This window comes from Lepidochelys olivacea (assembly GCF_965140295.1).
Source record: "Lepidochelys olivacea isolate rLepOli2 genome assembly, chromosome: 24".
Lineage (NCBI taxonomy): Eukaryota > Metazoa > Chordata > Testudines > Cheloniidae > Lepidochelys > Lepidochelys olivacea.
Window position 1 is genome coordinate 19,167,594 of NC_140434.1, and position 19,933 is coordinate 19,187,526.

Sequence of the window (19,933 nt, forward strand, 5' to 3'; positions counted from 1 at the left end):
ACAATCACTAATCAGCTCAGTCTCTCTCTAGGCTGTGAATCACGACATTTGGATCTGTCTTGGATCTCTCCTGGCTCTGGGAAGGACGTGGGGTCTAGTGGTTAGAGCTGGAGGGCTGGGTTCTCTTCCTGGCTCTGTGAGGGGAGTGGGGTTTAGTGGTCAGAGCAGAGGGGCGGGGAACCAGGACTCCTGGGTTCTGTTCTGGCTCTGAGAGGGGAGTGGCGTTTAGTGGTCAGAACAGGGGGGCTGGGAGCCAGGAGTCCTCGTTTCTAGCTCTGGGAGGGGAGTGGGGTCCAGCGGGTCAAAGCAGGAGGGTCTGGGAGAGCAGACTCCTGGGTTCCATCCCAACTCTGTGAGTGGCATTGGGTCTAGTGGCTGTCCCTGTCCCACTAACTGGCTCTGTCTCTTCCCCCCACAGTGGTGCTGACCCAGCGGGTGAAGGTCCGGAATGAGGTCACGGGCTATGTGGGCGATGAGGCCACGCTGCAATGCCTCTTCCCCACAACCAGCTCCGACGTCAAGGTCAGCCAGGTTACCTGGATGAAGGAGATGGGGGGCAAGAAGCAGAACGTGGCTGTCTACCTCCCGGACCACAAGCCCAACTTCCCCTTGGACAACAGCGGCAGAATCCGGTTTCTGAACGTCTCCCTGCAGGACGCCACGCTGATCATCCAGCCCCTGCGCATGGGCGACGAGGGCACCTACATCTGCGAATTCGCCACCTACCCTCATGGCAACGAGGATGGGGTCACCACACTCAGCATCCTGGGTGAGGGGGGCGCCCCAGGCAGGGAACTGGTTGGGGGGGAATGTCACATGGGGCCTTCCCTTCTAGGGTGTGCCAATCCCACCCAAGGGCATGGGACTGGCTGGGGTGGGGGTGGGGGAATGAGATACAGGCCTTCCCTTCTAGGGGGGGTGTGGGGCTGATGGTTTGGCCTGCAGGTCCCATCTTCTTAGGGAATGGTCTGTGGGATGCCCCTGGGATCAGATGCAGCCTGCGCCACTCCCAGGGCAGGGGAAGTGGTGAAATCGGTGCCTTGGGGTTCCTCGTTCCTGTGTCTGACATGGGCAGAACTGCCTGTGCTAATTGGTTTAATTAACGATGGGGAAAGCATAGTTAGGCACGGCTACCAGGTCGCCCTGGGAGAAGATCTCGTTGGGCAGCTGCTGGGAACGGGACTTTCAGCGACAGGATCTTGGCGAGATGAGTCCGGGGAGCTGGGACTCGGGACTCCTGGGTCAGCTCCCACGGAGCTTGGCCAAGTCCAATCTCTGCACAGTGCCTGGCGCGACGGCGCCCCCGATCTTGGCTGGAGGAGCCTGGGGAACGCCACTGGCTAACCCTGCCCTCTGGTCCCCCCAGCCAGGCCCACCAACACGGCGGAGTCGCGGAAGGTGGTGGCGGGTAACGCCATGATCCCGGTGGCCGTCTGCACCTCAGCCAATGGCAAACCCCCTGCCCGCATCACCTGGATCGCCACCCTTCCCGGCAATTTCAATGCCTCCGAGGTGGCCAACGGAGACGGCACCGTCACTGTCACCAGCCAGTTCAACATGGTGCCCACGGCGGTGGCAGACCAGGAGCAAATCACCTGCGTCATCAGCCAGAGGACACTGACGGAGCCAGAGAACATACCTGTCACGCTGTCCGTGCTGTGTGAGTGCGGGGCCCGGGGCTCCTGGGTCCCATCCGTGGCTCTGGGAGGGGAGTGGGGGCTAGAGCAGAGGGCCTGGGAGCCAGGACTCCTGGGTTCTTTCCTGTCCCTGGTGCGGGAGTGGGATCTAGTGGGTTAGAAGGTGGGGAGGGGCTGGGGGCCAGGACTCCTGGGTTCTCTGTCTCTGGGACAAGGATAGCTTGGGCCCCAAAGGCAGGCGGTAGGGTCTGACTGGCCCCTCTGCTTTCTCCACAGACCCCCCGCAAGTCACCATCGAGGGCTATGATGACAACTGGTATGTGAGCCGGAATGAGGCCGTGCTGAGATGTGTGGCCAAAGGGAACCCCAAACCCACCCATTACTCCTGGAGCACGTGAGTCCCTGCACAGGCCCATGGGGGAGGAGATGCTGCTGTTAGGCCCCCCCTCCCCACCCCCGAAACACACTGGCTGACTCCTAGATTGGGATCTAGTGCGTTAGAGCTGTGGGGCTGGGAGCCAGGACTCCTGGGTTGTATCCCTGGCTCTGGGAGGCAAGTGGGGCCTAGTGGGTTAGAGCAGGGGGGGCTGGGAGGCAGTGTTCCCTCTCATTTTTCCCACCCATGTGCACATGCACAAAACAAAATTCATGTGGTGGGAGTGGGGCCGAGGGGTTTGGAGTGTGGGAGGGGACTCTGTGGTTGGGCCAGGGATGAGGGTTCAGGGCTGGGGCTCCGGCTGGGAGTGCAGGCTCTGGGATGGGGCCGGGGATGAGGGGTTTGGGGTGCAGGCTGCTCTGGGGTTACGGCAGGGAGAGAGGGTCCTTGGCTCTGGGAGGGGAGTGAGGTCTAGAGGGTTAAAGCTGCAGGGCTGGGAGCCAGGACTCCTGGGTTCTGTGCCTCTCATGGGAGAAGGGGTGTTCCAGGGGACAAAGGGATTACATTTACAGGAGGGGTGGCAGGTCCTGGCTCATGGTGCTGCTCCCATGGGGAGGAGGAAATGAAAACATAAACCAGCTCCCAAACCTGTTTTTCTAGGTTGTGAAGGGCCTCAGGTCCTGTTCTGCTGGTTAGCAGGGCCCCAAACTCCCCAGAGCCAGGCTAGTGAGGGGCCCCGGGCACTCTCTGTAGGCGGGCTCCTCACCTCAGGGTGGCCTGTCCCTGTGGGAGACTCGGTTGGCTGGGAGGGGGCTGTCTCATTCTGTCCCCGCTTCTGCAAGGCCCGGGAGGCTGATGGTCTGAACCAGTTCATCTTTCCCACCCGGGAGGAACAGCTGCACCCCCGCACCCCCAGACCCTGCTAGGAGCAGGGCAGCCAGCTGTTGGTCACTCGGCAGCCGGGCTGAAAGGAGAGCCCTGTGCCGGGGAGGACTGCGGCTGGGGGGTGGGGGTCAGTGTGCTTTGGGCAGTGTGGCAGCCATGCTTACTTTGAGCATCGGAGGGGTTACCTGGGGGGCCCCACCCAGCCCCTGGCACAGAGCTCGGAACCGTTGTCCCAGTGGCTGCCCACTGCTGCCTGGGTCTCCCTCTGCCCCCCACTCCCCATAGTGTGTCAGCAGCAAGTGTGTTGGGGGTTGTCCTGCTTTAAATGCTGGGTGGGGCCTGGGAGCCAGGAGTCCTGGGTTCTGTCCCAGCTCTGGGAGGGACATGGGGTCTAGTGTGTAGATCATGGGATGGGGCTGGGAGCCAGGTCAAACCCCAGGTCTGAGAAGGGCGTGGGGTGGGTATGCTGGGAGTCGGGTCCCCCTGCCCTGGTCTCTAACCAGCCTCTCCCCTCCCTTCCCCCAGCCCCAGCGGGCCGCTGCCCCCCACAGTGCAGGTACAGGGCGACCGGCTGCTGGTGCAGTCGGTGGACGTGGCGGTGAACACGACCTTCATCTGCCAGGTCACTAATAGCGTGGGGACGACACGGGTCGAGCAGATCATCCTGGTGCGAGGTGAGTGCGCGGGGGTCCTTCCCTGGTGGCTGAGAATGGGGGGTGTCCCGTGTGTGATCTGGGTCCAGGGTCTGTTCAAAGGGCTGGAGGAGCGCAGGGTGGGGGTGGGAGGCTCATCCAGGGCTGGGGGGGTCTGTGTGCTGGGGGGGCTCCCAGGGGAAGGTGGCGCGATCTCATGCGGGGATATTGGAAGTTCCAGGGGGTGGGGCTCTCAGGAGTGGGGGAGGGGTGTCTGTGTCATCCCCTGGGAGGCGAAGGGGCCTCTCCTGGGACGAGAGGGGGTCCTTGCAAATGTTGTTGGCTCCTACCCCTTCCCCCCTCATCCCCCCGGCCGCTTCATTGCCTCTCCCCAAGGCATTGCTCTGGATCCTTCTGGAGCCTGTGCCCTCTGAGTGAGGGACGGGGGGCAGAGGCCCTGCCTAGCTGGTGGAAGCTGCTCCGGGAATGTGTTACATCTCATTGCCTTTTCTGGAGGTGTGGTGGGCTCTCCCACACCCCTGCTGGAAGCTGCAGGCACTTCCCCCTCCCATTCCCCCACCTCCCCAGGGGTCCTGCAGTCCGGGAGCTGGGGTAATCTCCCGCAGCTTCAGCTTTTCCTAGTCAATCGGGGCTGGTCTGGTCTCAGGACTCCTGGGTTCTCTCCCTGGTTCTTAGGAGTAGGAGGGGGGGTCTGGTGGGTTAAGGAGGGGGCTGGGCTGGGCTGGCGTCAGGACTCCCACTGTTACTGCTCTGGTGGTGACTGGGCAGCATTGCGGGGATGGGGATGCCTGTGACTGTCATGTGCCAATAATTCTCTGCTCTCAGGATCTGCACACAGGTGCGAGGCTCCTGCAGCAGCCAGGCTTTGTAGGCCTTGCAGCATGTGTGAACATTAATATGGGGGTCAGGGTGGGGGGGTCAGTTAATACCCAAGTGCATTGTGGGAGGGCAGGGCAAACCAGCTGCGTTGTGGGGGAGTGTGTGGGGCATATACCAATAACCAGGTGCATTGTGGGGCAGGCGATGTGCCGTTAGCCGGATGCACGGGGGGGCAGGCGGCTTGGTGTGTGCCAACTGCCGGGTGCATTGTGGAGAGGGAGACAGGGGGCTTGGTGTGTGCGACTAGCCCGGTGCATTATGGGGGTGAGGCATGTGTCCACAGCCAGGTGCATTATGCGGCAGGGGGCTTGGTGTGTGCCAACAGCCCGGTGGGGTGGGGGTGGGGCATGTGCCAACAGCCAGATGTGTTGAGGGGGATGGGCATGCGGGGCCCAGGTGCATTGGAGGGGTAGGGCAGGGGGTGAGGCATGTGCCCACAGCTGGGTGCCTTGTTGGAATGGGCATGCAGGGGCCCAGGTGCATTGTGGGTCCAGGTGGGGTGTGAGATTTGGGGGCACTGGGCAGAGCGGGGAAGGGAGGGGAGACCCCGTCTCGGCCCCAGGAGGACCCGGCTCTGCATGGAAGCGTGCGTCAGATGACCAAGGGGTCGCCACGACCCCGGCCCTCCCCCCACGGCTCCATCCCCCGAAGCTTGGAGAGTGACCCCCTGCCCCGTCTTTTCTCTACTCCAGAGCACCCCACGAGGCTGCAGAGCAGTGCCGGAGCCGTGGCTGGGGGCCTCGTCGGGGGCATCCTGGCGCTCGCCCTGCTGGGGGCTCTGGTATTCTTCCTGCTCCGCCGGCGCCGTGCCCGCCCCCCTGTCAAGGGTGCCTATGACCCCACCACCCACGTCTACGGCAATGGGGCGCCCCACAACTTCACCTACCGCCCCGACTCGGAGCTGGACCGGCCCCTCAAGGCCGCACCAGGCGAGGGGGCCCCCGGGGAGCAGCCCGGCCCCTATGGCTACCCCGGCCAGCGGCATGAGGAGGAGGAGGAGGAGGAGGAGGAGCGGCTTGACGAGGTGGGGCCCATGTTGCGGCTCAGCGCCCACCCCGGGCACAGCGCTCCGAGCGGCTACGAGGACGACGACATGGAGTCGCAGCACGACGGGTCCATCATCTCCAAGACGGCTGTCTACGTGTGACTGCTCTGCCCTGCCCTGCCCTGCGGGGAAGCCGAGACAAAGGGGGGTGAAGCCCTCGCGGGAGAGGACGAGAGACTCTGGGGAGCAGAGACGGATTAACTCAGGGGGCTGCGGAAACTCCTGGGGGCCAAGCCCCAGGCAGGAGGCGGGTCTTGGCTGCCTGGCCAGGTGGGGGGAGATGCACCCTTGTGTTGGGGGAGAGGCTCCATTGACACCCATGTGGTGGGATGGGGATGCTCTGCTCTGGGTGAACACATGGGGCTGGGGACCCCCAAGTGCTGGGAAGGGGGGCAGGATGGGGAGATGAGCCCCCCTCCCAACAGGAAGGTTCGTGCTGATGCCTCTTTTTTTGTACACTAGAGTAGTTCCCGAGCCAGGCGTCAGCCTCGGAGGTCGGGGGGGGGGGACGATGGGGGACGGGACGGGGGCTGTGCTGGGGTCCCCCAGCCTCGCTGAAAATGGGGGAACACAGATCCCCCTCCCTCTTTAAAAGATGGCCCACGCAGCTCCCTCGATTCAAGATGTGATTTGCCTGATTCTGCCCCACCTGGAATGAGAGCGGGAAAGTCTGTGTGACCCCATCTCAGTTTGGGGGGCTTCCCCGAGGTGCACCCTATGTCTGTGACCTGCCCAGCTTTGGGGGCGGATGGCCCCGGGGCGCCCAGTATACTTCTGCCCTAGGGAGCATTGTTTCTCCCTTGTCTCCTAGTGTCTGTGTGTGACACTCTGTTTACGCCCCCCCCCCCATGCTGTGTCTTACGGGCCAGCTCCTCCGCCCCCTCAGTGTAAATATCCTGGGGCCCCGAGCTCCCTAGAGAGGTTATTTTCATAGTGTGTTGGTTGCTATGGCACCGGAACAGTCTGTCTCCATTTTGTGTGTAATAAAGTCTCCTTGGACCCCAGGCCCAGCCCCGTCTCTTCTCATTGCTGGGGGGAAAGAGGGTCTGAAAAGAGTATTGCTGGGGGGAGCATGAAGGGCTGCGCAGGTGGCGGGAGGAAGAGTCTGCATTATTGGGAGGGCAGGGGCACGTGCATGAAGGCAGGTGTGTTTGGGAGGGCAGCTGTGTACAGGGTCAAGGAGGGCGTGCTGGGGGGGGCATAGTGCCAAGGAGGGCGTGCTGGTGGGAGGGGGGTGCTGTGCCAAGGTGGGTCATGGGGCGCCAAGGCGGGTGTGCTTGGGGGGCGTGTGGTGTCAAGGTGGGTGTCCTGGGGGGGTAGGGCACATGATGCCGAGGTGGGTGTGCTGGGGGGGTGCACGGCGCTAAGGAGGACATGCTGGAGAAGGTGCATGGTGTCTGGGGGGGGGCATGCTGGGGGGGGCGCGGAGCACCAAGGATTGCATACTGGGGGGATGCGCAGCGCTAAGGAGGGTGTGCTGGGGGCACATACGCCCTCCCCCCACTCACCTGTATTACTGCAGGGTGTGCGTGGGAGGGAGCCGGCCGGGGGCACACTGGAAATGCATTGTTAGCAGGGTGAGGGGCGTCTATGGGGCATTGCGCTGGAGGGGTATAGAAGGGTGTGTGTGCGGGGACAGTGAATCGCCAACTATCTAGAGATGGGCAGAAACGACTTCTGTGGGCAGGAAAAAACCCAAACTTTCCAACCGAAACGGCTGGTGCTTTTCGTTTTGTGGTCACAGAAATTTCCATTTTAATCAACAGAAAACTAAAAATCCCGGGGGGGGGCGTGGGAACATCAGACCCGCCGGCTCATGTGCAGTGTCTGGGGCGACAGAAAGCATCAGTTGGACCTGCTCCCCAAACCCAGCCTGCTCTGGGGCGGGTCCAGGTTTGAGTTGGAAAACGTCCATTTTATTAGTAGCTGCCCAGGTTGGTGGCAGGCTCGGGGGGGTCGCCCGGCTCTGTCGGCACCGCAGGTTCTGCCGTTTGTCTCGTGCCCCATTGCGCCTTCCTAGATTCCAGGTTGGGCGGGAGCCCATCTGACAGGGGAAGGGTCAGCCTGGAGGGCTGGGGGCCCATTGCCCCTGGTTGGGGACTGGGGAGGCCTGTGAGTGTCGCCGCAGGTGTCTGCGGTTTCGGGCCCCTGTCACCACAAGCAGCATCCGCTCAGGTGTGAAATGTGGTGTACGGTTCGTGCACAGGCCACGCTGAGAGGAGCTGGGGCCAGATGTCAGGGGTGGGGGAGCTGGGAAACCAGTAAGGGGGCCCCAGACTGACTTGCTCTCCGGGGTTCTGTATTGGGGCTCCTCCTCCCACTCCTCCCTGCGAGGGCCCCTCCCTGATTCTCTGCTGCTCCTCTCCCCAGAATTCCCCCCCCTTTCCCCTGTGCCACCCACCTCCCCCACTGCTGGGATCCCCCTAATTCTCTGCCAGAGCCGCCTGCCCAGGTTGGAGGCGCTGGGGAGACCCGGGCTCTGTGATCTGTTGTGGGACTTGTCTCCCCATGGCTTTGCAGGCCTGGGGCAGCCCCCTCCAGCCCCCATGCCCCTTGGGAGCTTGTGGTGTCAGTTCAGCAGTCCTGCGGTTGGTTTTTGGCCGACCTGGCCCTGACCCGGCAGCTCCCAGCTTTGAAGTGCTCGCAGCTGTTCCACACTTGCTGGGACTGGGCAGTAGCTCTGGGAAGGCCTGGGACCCACCCCCGAGCCCGGCTGCCATCTCCCCAGCCCAGGGTCGGATCCACTGCCTTTTAGCTGAGGCTTGGCATCTAGGAGTTGCCAGGTGAGGGCCCATCTAGCCCAGCATCCTGTCTCCCATCCAGTGCTGTGTGTCAGAGGGGAGGTGAGAGAGCCCTGCAAGGTGGTGACTGGTGTGAGGATGTGACCCAGGGGGGAGTGTTGACCTGGGAATGTGCCCTGGGGAGGGGAGACCTGAGAGCCTGTCACCTGAGCCCGGAGGGGGAGATGACACCTCTGCCCAGGAATGTGGACGGAGACTGCAGCAGGGAACCGGCTGGGTGGGTTTAGTTTTCAGTTTGGGGCTGGGTGGAGGAACACAGGGAACCCCAGGGCTGGGGTCTAAGCTCCCTGCTCCCCCAGAAGGACGTGATTGAGGGGTCCTGGTTGTACCCACAAGCTCTGTTTTGGACTGTGTTCCTGTTGTCCAATAAACCTTCTGTTTTACTGGCTGGCTGAGAGTCTCAGTGGATCCCAGGAAGAGGGGTGCAGGGCCTGGACTCCCCCACACTCCGTGACAATTGGCCACTCCCCCCACCCCTCAGGCAGGTCTCATCCTGACCCTCCTAGAGATCGGTGTCATACCCGCACTGGGGTGCACGACTTGTCAGCAGTTGCTGGTGTTCTCTCCCTGGGTGACTCCCCATGTCCGGTAGCACGGGGTGCCAATGGCTCACTTGCCTTGGGGGGGAGTCGCTTCCTCTCATCCGTTGGGAATCTGCTGCCTGATGATCTTGCTGAGCGTCCCCTTGGCTAAGCGAGGCGTTGGGGGGTGCCCAGACAGGGACCCCATCCCCAGCAGGAGCCTCAGTCTTGCTGAATCATGGCAGGGGGTTGGGGCACCCATTTCTTGCCCTGCTGCAGCCCCAAGTATAGCATGGGGCGGGGGTCTGAGGGCAGCTTTTGTAGGCCGCTAAAGACCAATTAACTGAATCCCTCCCAACTGCCCAGCACGGGGAGGGGGGGGCCTGCTCTGGCCAAGGATACCTGGGTGAGCCCCCCCCCACATGCACGTGCCCTCCCCTGGGCTGTTTAGGGACCACTGTGGAGCAGCCAGAGCTCTCAACAGCTGGAGCCAGGGCTGGCGTGGGGCAGGCAGCAGGGATGTTGGTGCTGGGGGAGATGATGCCATTGCCCCCCGGGCACCACAGACACGGCAGGATCTGCCGCATGGGAGACCCCTGTGCTGGGGGGCTGGATACACGGTGACCCCTCACGTGTTGTCGTCCGCCCCCCGGAGCCTGTTCCACATGGGGTTTGACGTTGCCAAGGGCTGGGAGCTGAAGCAGCAGTTCTGGGGCTATTCCCCTTTTACACAAGTGCAGCTCCCCCATGCCCCCCCATCCTCCCCGCAAGGGACTGGCCCTGGCTTCCTTTGCAGCCGCTGAGCTGAGGATGAAGCTGCCTGAGTTAAAAATAGCATCTGCCTCTCTCCCAGCCCTGGGCTGGGCTCTAGGTTTGGGGGGATGGGCTGGTCACACCCTGGGGGGTGGGTGCAGGCTGGGTGAGGGCATGCCAGGCAGGGTGCAGGGATGGGGTGTATGCCAGGTAGGGGACTTCTGTGAGGGATGAGGTCATGCCAACAGGAGGGATGCTTGCTAGGCAGGGGGTCTCTGTGGGGCTGGTGGGGTGCACGTTAGGCAGGGAGTCTTGGGTTAGTGGGGTGCATGCTAGGCAGAGGGTCTCTGTGGGGTTGGTGGGGTGCATGGTAGGCAGGGGGTCTCTGTGGGGCTGGGGGTGCATGGTAGGCAGGGGGGTCTCTGTGGGGCTGGTGGGGTGCATGGTAGGCAGGGGGTCTCTGTGGGGTTGGTGGGGTGCATGGTACGCAGGGGGTCTCTGGGGTTGGGGTTCATGGTAGGCAGCGGTTGCTGTAGGGCAGAGGGGATGCCAGTTGGATGCCGGGACTGTGCTCAGCTCCGTTCCTGTGGCTCTCTGCAGCGCAAGGGGAATCCCTTGGGGTGAAGGCAGAAGTGAAAGGGCAAGTCCTCAAGCACCGGTGCGTGACGCCATCCCCCAAACTCCCCCACCCCCGTCTCTGCCCGTTCCTGGAAGTCCTGTGATTTCCTCTCTGCAGCTCGCCTGAGCTGCGGGCATAGTTCTAAGTGGCTGTGTGGTGTATAAATAGCCCGTGTTTATTCCTGGCAGGGAAGTGGGGCTGCAGGGAGAAGCAGGGATTTTCCCAGGGCTCGATGGCAAGGGGTTGCTGGGAGAATGCCTGGAGGTTAGAGACACGTGTAGCCCGTCTGTGTTTGTGCAGCGCCTGGCGCGGGGGGCTCCTGCTCTGTGACCTCTCTCTAGCGTCTGTCTGAGCCTGTAGGGGTCACAATCCATGTCGTGTAACTTTTCTCCCAAAAAGCCGCAGGCTAGAACTTCCCTTTTGTAAAATGCGCAAGCCGAGCCCCTCCTATCCCATCAGCCTGTGACTCCGGGAGCTGGGGGGTTATGGGACTTCCCCCCGCCTCGGCCCATCTCTCCGAGGGGCTGTGGAGTTAGCAGGGAGCTGTTGGATTCTGCAGCCGCCTGTAGCAATTGCTCAGCTGCTGAAGGATCAGCAGATGGTTCAATAATGTGTGGACCCTTTGGGATCCACCTCTAGCAAACCGCGGGGGGGCTGACCAGGAGCGAGTTCCTGTCGAGCTTCGAGGCTCTTCCCCAGTGTCTGTGAATGCTGAGTCACACGGAACAGGGTTGTTTTTCTGTTTATGCAAAGGGAGAAACACCAAGCCAAAGCCCTGCGTCCTATTTCAGTTTCATCCAAACATTTCTAGGGGAAACACCATTTCCCCCCCACACACACCCGGGCTGTTTCCTGCCAAGAGAGGGGACGGTGGGAGGGTTTTTCACCTGTGGTGTCAGCCAGGGATCTCAATGCACTTTGCTATACTGCGCCCCCCTGCAGGGGCTGTCACCATACAGAGCGTAAGCCCCCAGCTCTCTAGCTCGGAGACTCGCCACTGCAGGGGCTTTGCCCCATGGGCCCACCCTATGGGACTTACCCTCCTAGGCACATGAAGGCTGGGGAGAGCAGGGGATGGAACTCAGGGTTCCTGAGTCCTAGGCAAGGGCCTAACCATTGGACCATCCTGCCTTCCCTTTGGGAGGGGGTCACTAGCCTGGCATCCTATCACCCTCCCTGCCCAGCGCCTGTGGCCTCCGGTAATGTGCCCCTCAGGGAAGTGTCACCTGAGCCCCCAGTCTCAGGGCCTGCAAGCTGTGGGACTCAGGTTCTCAAAGTTGGGGGTCTCAGTTGGGGGAGTTTTGGGGCCCCACAGCCCAGGAGGGGGCTGGGGGTTCACAGCTGGGGGGTCTCAGCTGGGAGGGGACTCTGGGCCCCCGAGCCTGGGAGATAGGAATGGGGGGTTCACAGCTGGGGGGTCTTGGGGCCCCAGAGCCCAGGGGGGAGCTGGGGGACCAGGGGTTCACAGTTGGGGGGTGTCTGCTGGAGTTCACAGCTGGGTGTCTCAGGGCCCCAGAACCTGGGGGGAGCTGGGGAGCTGGAGGACTAGGGGTTCACAGCTGGGGGAGTCTCAGAGCCACAGAGCCAAGGAGGGAGATGGGGAGTGGAGGGATGGGGGGGGGGGTTTCACAGCTGGGGAGTCTCAGGGCCCCACAGCCTGGGAAGGAGCTGGGGAGGCCAAGGGTCTGGGCTGTGGGGTCCCAGGCCCATGGCACCTTTGGGGGCAGGAGGTGAGAGGCGGATGAGAGCTGGGCACACCCGAAGGCTGAAGGTGAAACTGGAGCCCATGGGGGGGGACACACACTGATGCTTGGGGGGAAGAGCCAGTGCTTGTCTGCAGGCAGGATGGGGGTGGTGCGAGAAGGGGGGCCGTGGGGGGATGGGAGCTATGCGGGGACTGCAGGCTCGGGGGATGGGGGGCTGGCTGCAGGCGCAGTGGAGGAGTCGGACTTTGTTCCCACGGGCCAGGCAGCGTGATAAGATAAGGGGACTGCTGCATTCCCAGCTCTGGAGATGGGAGGAGGTGATGGGGGGGCCCTGTGTGAGTGTTTCATTGCTTTGGTATTTCATCTCCTGCACACAGTGAAACTTGGCTCTGATTTCCCCCCACATCAGTGGCGGGGGAGGGGGAACCCTGAGACAGCCCCTCCCCCTGTGAGAGCTGATGGGTTTCGGATCCCATGAGTCACCTGCTGCCAGCCCAGCACAGGCCCCAAAGGCTGTACTGCTGCCTTCCCCCCAGTGTCTCAGCAGCGACCTGGCTGTACCCTCAGCAGTGGGGGGCTAGTGGTTACAGCCGAGGAGGGGGCTGCGAGCCAGGACCTCCTGGGACCTCCTGGGTTCTATCCTGGCTCTGGGAGGGGAGAGGTGCTAAGTGCTGAGCATCTGCCCTGTGAAAAACAAGGCTCCCTTTTCAGGAGTGTTGAGGTGGGTGCCCAAAATTACCAGGCACTTTTGGAAATCTTGGCCACTATCTGTAACATGAAAAGGAGGACTTGTGGCACCTCAGAGACTAACAAATTTATCTGAGCATAAGCTTTGCGTGCATCCGATGAAGCGAGCTGTAGCTCACGAAAGCTTATGCTCAAATAATTTTGTGAGTCTCTAAGGTGCCACAAGTCCTCCTTTTCTTTCTGCGGATACAGACTAACGCGGCTGCTACTCTGAAACCTGTCTGTAACATGTGGAGAGTGTTGTTCTTACGCGGGAGGCTCGAGAGGCTCAAGTGTGGGGGCCTCACGTGGTGCCAGGCACTGCACAGACCCCAGCTGAGACGGGGGCTCCGTCAGGCTGGGTACTGAATTGCTCCCGGTCAAAGTAGGGAAGACAGCCAGAGCTCGAGCTCTTATCCCCGTTTCCCAGCTGAGAACCGGCTCCAGAGAGAGGTGGGGACTGGCCCAAGGTTAGCCGGGGAGTCAGCGACAGCTGGGAACAGCACCCAGGAGTCCTGAGACCCAGCCCAGTTGCTTACGCTCTACCTCCCCTCCCCGGCATAGGAGGAGACTCCATTGACGCAAACCAGCAGACTTACAGTTACAAGTGCATGTTAAACCCTCTGCTTTGGGCCATGGGCCAGCTCTCACCTGGTGAGAATTAGGAGGGGCTTTCCCCATGGCCAGGGACCCCCCATAACTGCAGGGTTTCCGGGGCATCCTGTTTCGCTAAGGGAGCCTGACGCCAGGTTGCTGGATGGGGAGAGGCCAGGCCCAGACCAGCCTGTCCCTGCTGGTGCTGAGATCTCTGGCTCCATGGGGGTTTCTGCAACACGGCAACTTGAAAGCCCCCAGCCCCCACCCCCAAGCTAAAATGAAACGGCCTGGCAGCATTCCCAGTTGCTTGTGCATAATGCATGGGACTGTGTGTAATTCTGGGTTCTCCCCGGAGAGCAGGGGGAAGGGGAGTTTGCAGGCTGGATGCACTGGCTGGCAGAGAAGGGAGAGCGAGCTCCTCACACACCTGCAAGTACAGTGTGGCTTTCTGGGGAGGTGGGAACTGACGCTCACATCTATAGGGCAGGACCAATGCTCCATCTCGAGAACTGGGAGGTGGGAGCTTTTCTGCACCCCCCCAAGCCTTGTGCTCAGGAACAGAACCCAGGAGTCGTGGCTCCTGGCCAATGTTCCCTCTAATTTTTGACAGGCAGCGTGTGCAAAAAATTTCTTCTGTGCAAATTTTTGTGCGCGCAGTGTTTCAGCATGTGCATGGGGTTCAGGATCTGTGGGTGCGCACACATGCACAGAGCTTAGAGGGAACAGTGCTCCCAGCCCCCCTCCCCCTGCTCTAACCCACTAGACCCCCCCACTCCCTTCTCAGAGCTGGTAATGGGACCCAGGAGTTCTGCACCCCCCCGCCCCCCGCTCCCCAGAGCCATGCCTGCTCACTCTCATGCAATGAACCCTCCCCCTCCCCCTGCAGCCACACTCAGTGTAGCATGGGGGTGGAGGGAGCGTGGGGAGCGGAGCCAGGCTGGCTGGGGTCAGCTCCTTTGGTGGGGTCCCAGCTGGTCCAGGACCTGGTGCTGGGCCCACAAACTTGCTGCCCCCTGGATAGCTCAGCCTGGCAGCGCCACCTGGTGGGCTCCTGAGGGCTGGGCCAGAGTGAGCAGCTGGGACCCCAGGGGGTCTGGGGGGTGCCTGGCCCAATCCCAATAGGGCACAAGGGGAACGGGTCAGGGGTTAGGGCTGGCCTGAGGGATGGATTAGAGTGAGGGGTAAAGTGGAAGGACGGGGGGACTGGAGGGTGGGTGAGGCTGGGGCGGGGGCAGGTCTGTGATGCTGGGGCTATGGAGGGGATGCAAGATCCTGAGGAAGGTTCCTCTGTGCCCACGGGACGTCCTGGGTGGCCACAGAGAGGCCAGGGGGTGACAGCCCTTCCCCTGTGGCATTGCCCCTCATCCATTCACGCCCCCCTTCCTCTCTTTCCTAGCCCAGCCCAACATGGATGGCGCGGGCAGCACAGGGGGCATCATCGGTGGCATCATTGCTGCCATCGTGGCCGTGGCCGTGGTGGCCACTGGGGTCCTGATTTTCCGCCAGCAGCAGAAGAATCGCACAGAGCAGGACAACGACGAGTGAGCGACTCGGAGAAAAGCGCGGTGCCCAGGGGCGCAGGGATCGGGGAACAGTGCGGTGCCTGGGAGTGCAGGGGTCGGGGTTTGGAGAAAAGCGCGGTGCCCAGGGGCGCAGGGATCGGGGAACACTGCGGTGCCTGGGGGTGCAGGGGTCGGGGTTTGGAGAATAGCGCGGTGCCCAGGGGCGCAGGGATCGGGGAACAGTGCGGTGCCTGGGGGTGCAGGGGTCGGGGTTTGGAGAAAAGCGCGGTGCCTGGGGGCCCAGGGGTCGGGGAACAGTGCGGTGCCTGGGGGTGCAGGGGTCAGGGTTTGGAGAAAAGCGCGGTGCCCAGGGGCGCAGGGATCGGGGAACACTGCGGTGCCTGGGGGTGCAGGGGTCGGGGTTTGGAGAATAGCGTGGTGCCCAGGGGCGCAGGGATCGGGGAACAGTGCGGTGCCTGGGGGTGCAGGGGTCGGGGTTTGGAGAAAAGCGCGGTGCCCAGGGGCGCAGGGATCAGGGAACAGTGCGGTGCCTGGGGGTGCAGGGGTCGGGGTTTGGAGAAAAGCGTGGTGCCTGGGGGTGCAGGGGTCGGGGTTCAAGGAACAGGGCAGTGTCTGGGGGCACAAGGGTTGTGAAACAGGGCAGTGTCTGGGGGTGCAGGGGTCGGGGTTTGTGGAACAGGGCAGTGTCTGGGAGTTCAGGGGTTGGGATTCGGGGAACAGGGTGGAGCCTGGGGGTGCAGGGATCGGGGTTTGGAGAATAGCGCGGTGCCTGGGGGTGCAGGGGTCGGGGAACAGTGCGGTGCCTGGGGGTGCAGGGGTCAGGGTTTGGAGAATAGCACGGTGCCTGGGGGTGCAGGGATCGGGGAACAGTGCGGTGCCTGGGGGCACAGGGGTCAGGGTTCAAGGAACAGGGCAGTGTCTGGGGGCACAAGGGTTGGGAAACAGGGCAGTGTCTGGGGGTGCAGGGGTCGGGGTTCGTGGAACAGGGCAGTGTCTGGGAGTTCAGGGGTTGGGATTCGGGGAACAGGGTGGAGCCTGGGGGTGGAGGGGTCATAGTTTGGGGAACAGGGCAGTGTCTGCGGGCACAGGGTTCAGGAAACAGGGCAGTGTCTGGGGGCGCAGGGGTCGGGGTTCGTGGAACAGGGCAGTGTCTGGGAGTTCAGGGGTTGGGGTTCGGGGAACAGGGTGGAGCTTGGGGGCGCAGGTGTCGGGGTTTGTGGAACAGGGTGGAGCCAGGCAGTGTCTGGGGGCGGAGGGGTCAGGGTTCATGGAACAGGGCAGTGCCTGGGGGCGCAGAGGTTGGGAAAAAAGGTGGTTTCTGGGGGCACAGGGGTTGAGGTTTGGGGAACAGGGCGGTGTCTGGGGGCACAGGGGTCGGGGTTTGGGAAAAAGGGTGGAGCTGGGGGCGCAGAGGTCGGGGTTCGGGGAACAGGGCGGTGCCTGGGGGCTCACGGTTCGGGGAACAGGGAAACAGGGCGGTGCGTGGGGGTGCAGGATTTGGGGAAGAGGGTGGTGTCTGGGGCGCAGGGGTCAAGGTTCAGGGAACAGGGCAGTACCAGGGGGCACAGGGATTGGGGTTTGTGGAACAGGACACTGTATGGGTCGTAGGCGTCGGGATGTGGGGGTTCGGGGAACAGAGTAGTGTCTGGGGGCACAGGGTTTGGGGAATAGGGCACTGTGGGGACCCATGGGTCAGTGTTCGGGGAACAGGGCAGGGTCTGGGGTGCAAGGGTTGGGGTTCAGGGAACAGGGCGGTGTCTGGATGCGCAGGGGTCAGCATTCGGGGAACACGGCAGTGTCTGGGGGGGAACAGGGCGGTGTCTGGGTGTACAGGGGTCAGGTTTTCGGAAATGGTGGTTCCTGGGGGTCCAGGGGTAGGGGTTTGGGGAACAGGGCAGTGTCTGGGGGTAGAGGGGTTGGCATTCATGGAATAGGACAGTGTTTGGGGGTGCAGGGGTCAGGGAACAGGGCAGTACCTGGAGCGCAGGGGTCAGGGTTTGGGGGGTCAGGGAACAAGGCGGTGTCTGAGAGCACAGGGGTCAGGGTTTGGGGAACAGAGCGGTGTCTGGGTGTGCAGGGGTCGGGGTTTGGGCAGGAAGATCAGGGGAGGGGGCTCGGAGAGCATCCAAGAATCAGAGCTTGGGGGATGGAATCTAGGGGTCAGAGGTATGGAGGGGGTTTGGGGGTTCTGAGGGGTGAAGGAGGAGGAAGTGAGGAAGGGGAGAGGGTCAGTGTGGGGGAAGGGTGATGAGGGTCTGGAAGACGATTTGGGTAGGGGGTCAGGGACATGCTTTCTCCTCCTTGCCCCCACCCACAATAACCTCTCTGCCTTCAACTTCCCTGCCCCCTAGCCTGGATGGGCCCCCAGCATACAAGCCGCCCCCTCCCCAGAAGAAGATTGAGGACCCTGAGCTGGTAGGTGCCACATCTCTACTACCTCCAGGGGGCAGGGGGGATGTATCTAGCGGGGAGCAAGGAGCCAGGACTCCTGGGTTCTCTCCCTGGCTCAGATGAGCAGCTCAGCACATTGCTGGCTCTGGCCGGGTCATAGAATCATAGAATATCAGGGTTGGAAAGGACCTCAGGAGGTCATCTAGTCCAACCCCCTGCTCAAAGCAGGACCAATCCCCAATTAAATCATCCCAGCCAGGGCTTTGTCAAGCCTGACCTTAAAAACTTCTAAGGAAGGAGATTCTACCATCTCCCTAGGTAACGCATTCCAGTGTTTCACCACCCTCCTAGTGAAAAAGTTTTTCCTAATATCCAACCTAAACCTCCCCCACTGCAATTTGAGACCATTACTCCTTGTCCTGTCCTCTTCTACCACTGAGAATAGTCTAGGTCCATCCTCTCTGGAACCCTCTTTCAGGTAGTTGAAAGCAGCTATCAAATCCCCCCTCATTCTTCTCTTCTGCAGGCTAAACATCCCCAGTTCCCTCAGTCTCTCCTCACAAGTCATGTGTTCCAGTCCCCTAATCATTTTTGTTGCCCTTCGCTGGACTCTCTCCAATTTTTCCACATCCTTCTTGTAGTGTGGGGCCCAAAACTGGACACAGTCCTCCAGATGAGGCCTCACCAATGTCGAATAGAGGGGGACGATCACGTCCCTCGATCTGCTCGCTATGCCCCTAGTTATACATCCCAAAATGCCATTGGCCTTCTTGGCAACAAGGGCACACTGCTGACTCATATCCAGCTTCTCGTCCACTGTCACCCCTAGGTCCTTTTCCGCAGAACTGCTGCTGAGCCATTCGGTCCCTAGTCTGTAGCGGTGCATTGGATTCTTCCATCCTAAGTGCAGAACCCTGCACTTATCCTTGTTGAACCTCATCAGATTTCTTTCAGCCCAATCCTCCAATTTGTCTAGGTCCCTCTGTATCCTATCCCTGCCCTCCAGCGTATCTACCACTCCTCCCAGTTTAGTATTGTTTGCAAATTTGCTGAGGGTGCAATCCACACCATCCTCCAGATCATTTATGAAGATATTGAACAAAACCGGCCCCAGAACCAACCCCTGGGGCACTCCACTTGACACCAGCTGCCAACTAGACATGGAGCCATTGATCACTACCCATTGAGCCCGACAATCTAGCCAACTTTCTACCCACTTTATAGTGCATTCATCCAGCCCATACTTCTTTAACTTGCTGACATGAATACTGTGGGAGACCGTGTCAAAAGCTTTGCTAAAGTCAAGAAACAATACATCCACTGCTTTCCCTTCATCCACAGAACCAGTAATCTCATCATAGAAGGCGATTAGATTAGTCAGGCATGACCTTCCCTTGGTGAATCCATGCTGGCTGTTCCTGATCACTTTCCTCTCATGTAAGTGCTTCAGGATTGATTCTTTGAGGACCTGCTCCATGATTTTTCCAGGGACTGAGGTGAGGCTGACTGGCCTGTAGTTCCCAGGATCCTCCTTCTTCCCTTTTTTAAAGATTGGTACTACATTAGCCTTTTTCCAGTCATCCGGGACTTCCCCCGTTCGCCACGAGTTTTCAAAGATAATGGCCAATGGCTCTGCAATCACAGCCGCCAATTCCTTTAGCACTCTTGGATGCAACTCGTCCGGCCCCATGGACTTGTGCACGTCCAGCTTTTCTAAATAGTCCCTAACCACCTCTTTCTCCACAGAGGGCTGGCCATCTATTCCCCATGTTGTGATGCCCAGCGCAGCACTCTGGGAGCTGACCTTGTTCGTGAAGACAGAGGCAAAAAAAGCATTGAGTACATTAGCTTTTTCCACATCCTCTGTCACTAGGTTGCCTCCCTCATTCATTAAGGGGCCCACACATTCCTTGGCTTTCTTCTTGTTGCCAACATACCTGAAGAAACTCTTCTTGTTACTCTTGACATCTCTCGCTAGCTGCAGCTCCAGGTGCGATTTGGCCCTCCTGATTTCATTCCTACATGCTCGAGCAATATTTTTATACTCTTCCCTGGTCATATGTCCAACCTTCTACTTCTTGTGAGCTTCTTTTTTATGTTTAAGATCCGCTAGGATTTCACCGTTAAGCCAAGCTGGTTGCCTGCCATATTTACTATTCTTTCGACACATCGGGATGGTTTGTCCCTGTAACCTCAACAGGGATTCCTTGAAATACAGCCAACTCTCCTGGACTCCTTTCCCCTTCATGTTAGTCCCCCAGGGTATCCTACCCATCCGTTCTTTGAGGGAGTCGAAGTCTGCTTTCCTGAAGTCCAGGGTCCGTATCCTGCTGCTTACCTTTCTTCCCTGTGTCAGGATCCTGAACTCAACCAACTCATGGTCACTGCCTCCCAGATTCCCATCCACTTTTGCTTCCCCCATTAATTCTTCCCAGTTTGTGAGCAGCAGGTCAAGAAAAGCTCCCCCCCCCTCCCCCAGTTGGCTCCTTTAGCACTTGCACCAGGAAATTGTCCCCTACGCTTTCCAAAAACTTCCTGGATTGTCTATGCACTGCTGTATTGCTCTCCCAGCAGATATCAGGAAAATTAAAGTCACCCATGAGAACCAGGGCGTGCGATCTAGTAGCTTCTGCGAGCTGCCAGAAGAAAGCCTCGTCCACCTCATCCCCCTGGTCTGGTGGTCTATAGCAGACTCCCACCACTACATCACTCTTGTTGCTCACACTTCTAAACTTAATCCAGAGACACTCAGGTTTTTCTGCAGTTTCGTACCGGAGCTCTGAGCAGTCATACTGCTCCCTTACATACAGTGCTACTCCCC

General features: G+C 60.7%; 1 protein-coding gene across 3 annotated transcripts in view; it reads left to right on the plus strand.

Moving 5' to 3' along the window:
- Positions 1 to 19,933, plus strand: part of NECTIN2 (nectin cell adhesion molecule 2) — a 47,590-nt gene that overhangs the window by 23,012 nt on the left and 4,645 nt on the right. For 2 of the 3 annotated variants that reach the window (XM_084614067.1, XM_084614069.1), the window contains exons 2-7: positions 419 to 769; positions 1,367 to 1,660; positions 1,914 to 2,031; positions 3,424 to 3,572; positions 14,595 to 14,739; positions 17,073 to 17,136. In XM_084614067.1, coding sequence (XP_084470193.1) covers positions 419 to 769; positions 1,367 to 1,660; positions 1,914 to 2,031; positions 3,424 to 3,572; positions 14,595 to 14,739; positions 17,073 to 17,136 — 1,121 coding nt within the window. Of the gene's footprint in view, positions 1 to 418; positions 770 to 1,366; positions 1,661 to 1,913; positions 2,032 to 3,423; positions 3,573 to 5,122; positions 6,480 to 14,594; positions 14,740 to 17,072; positions 17,137 to 19,933 lie in introns of those variants that run through there. The other variant, XM_084614068.1, reaches the window with a different exon arrangement.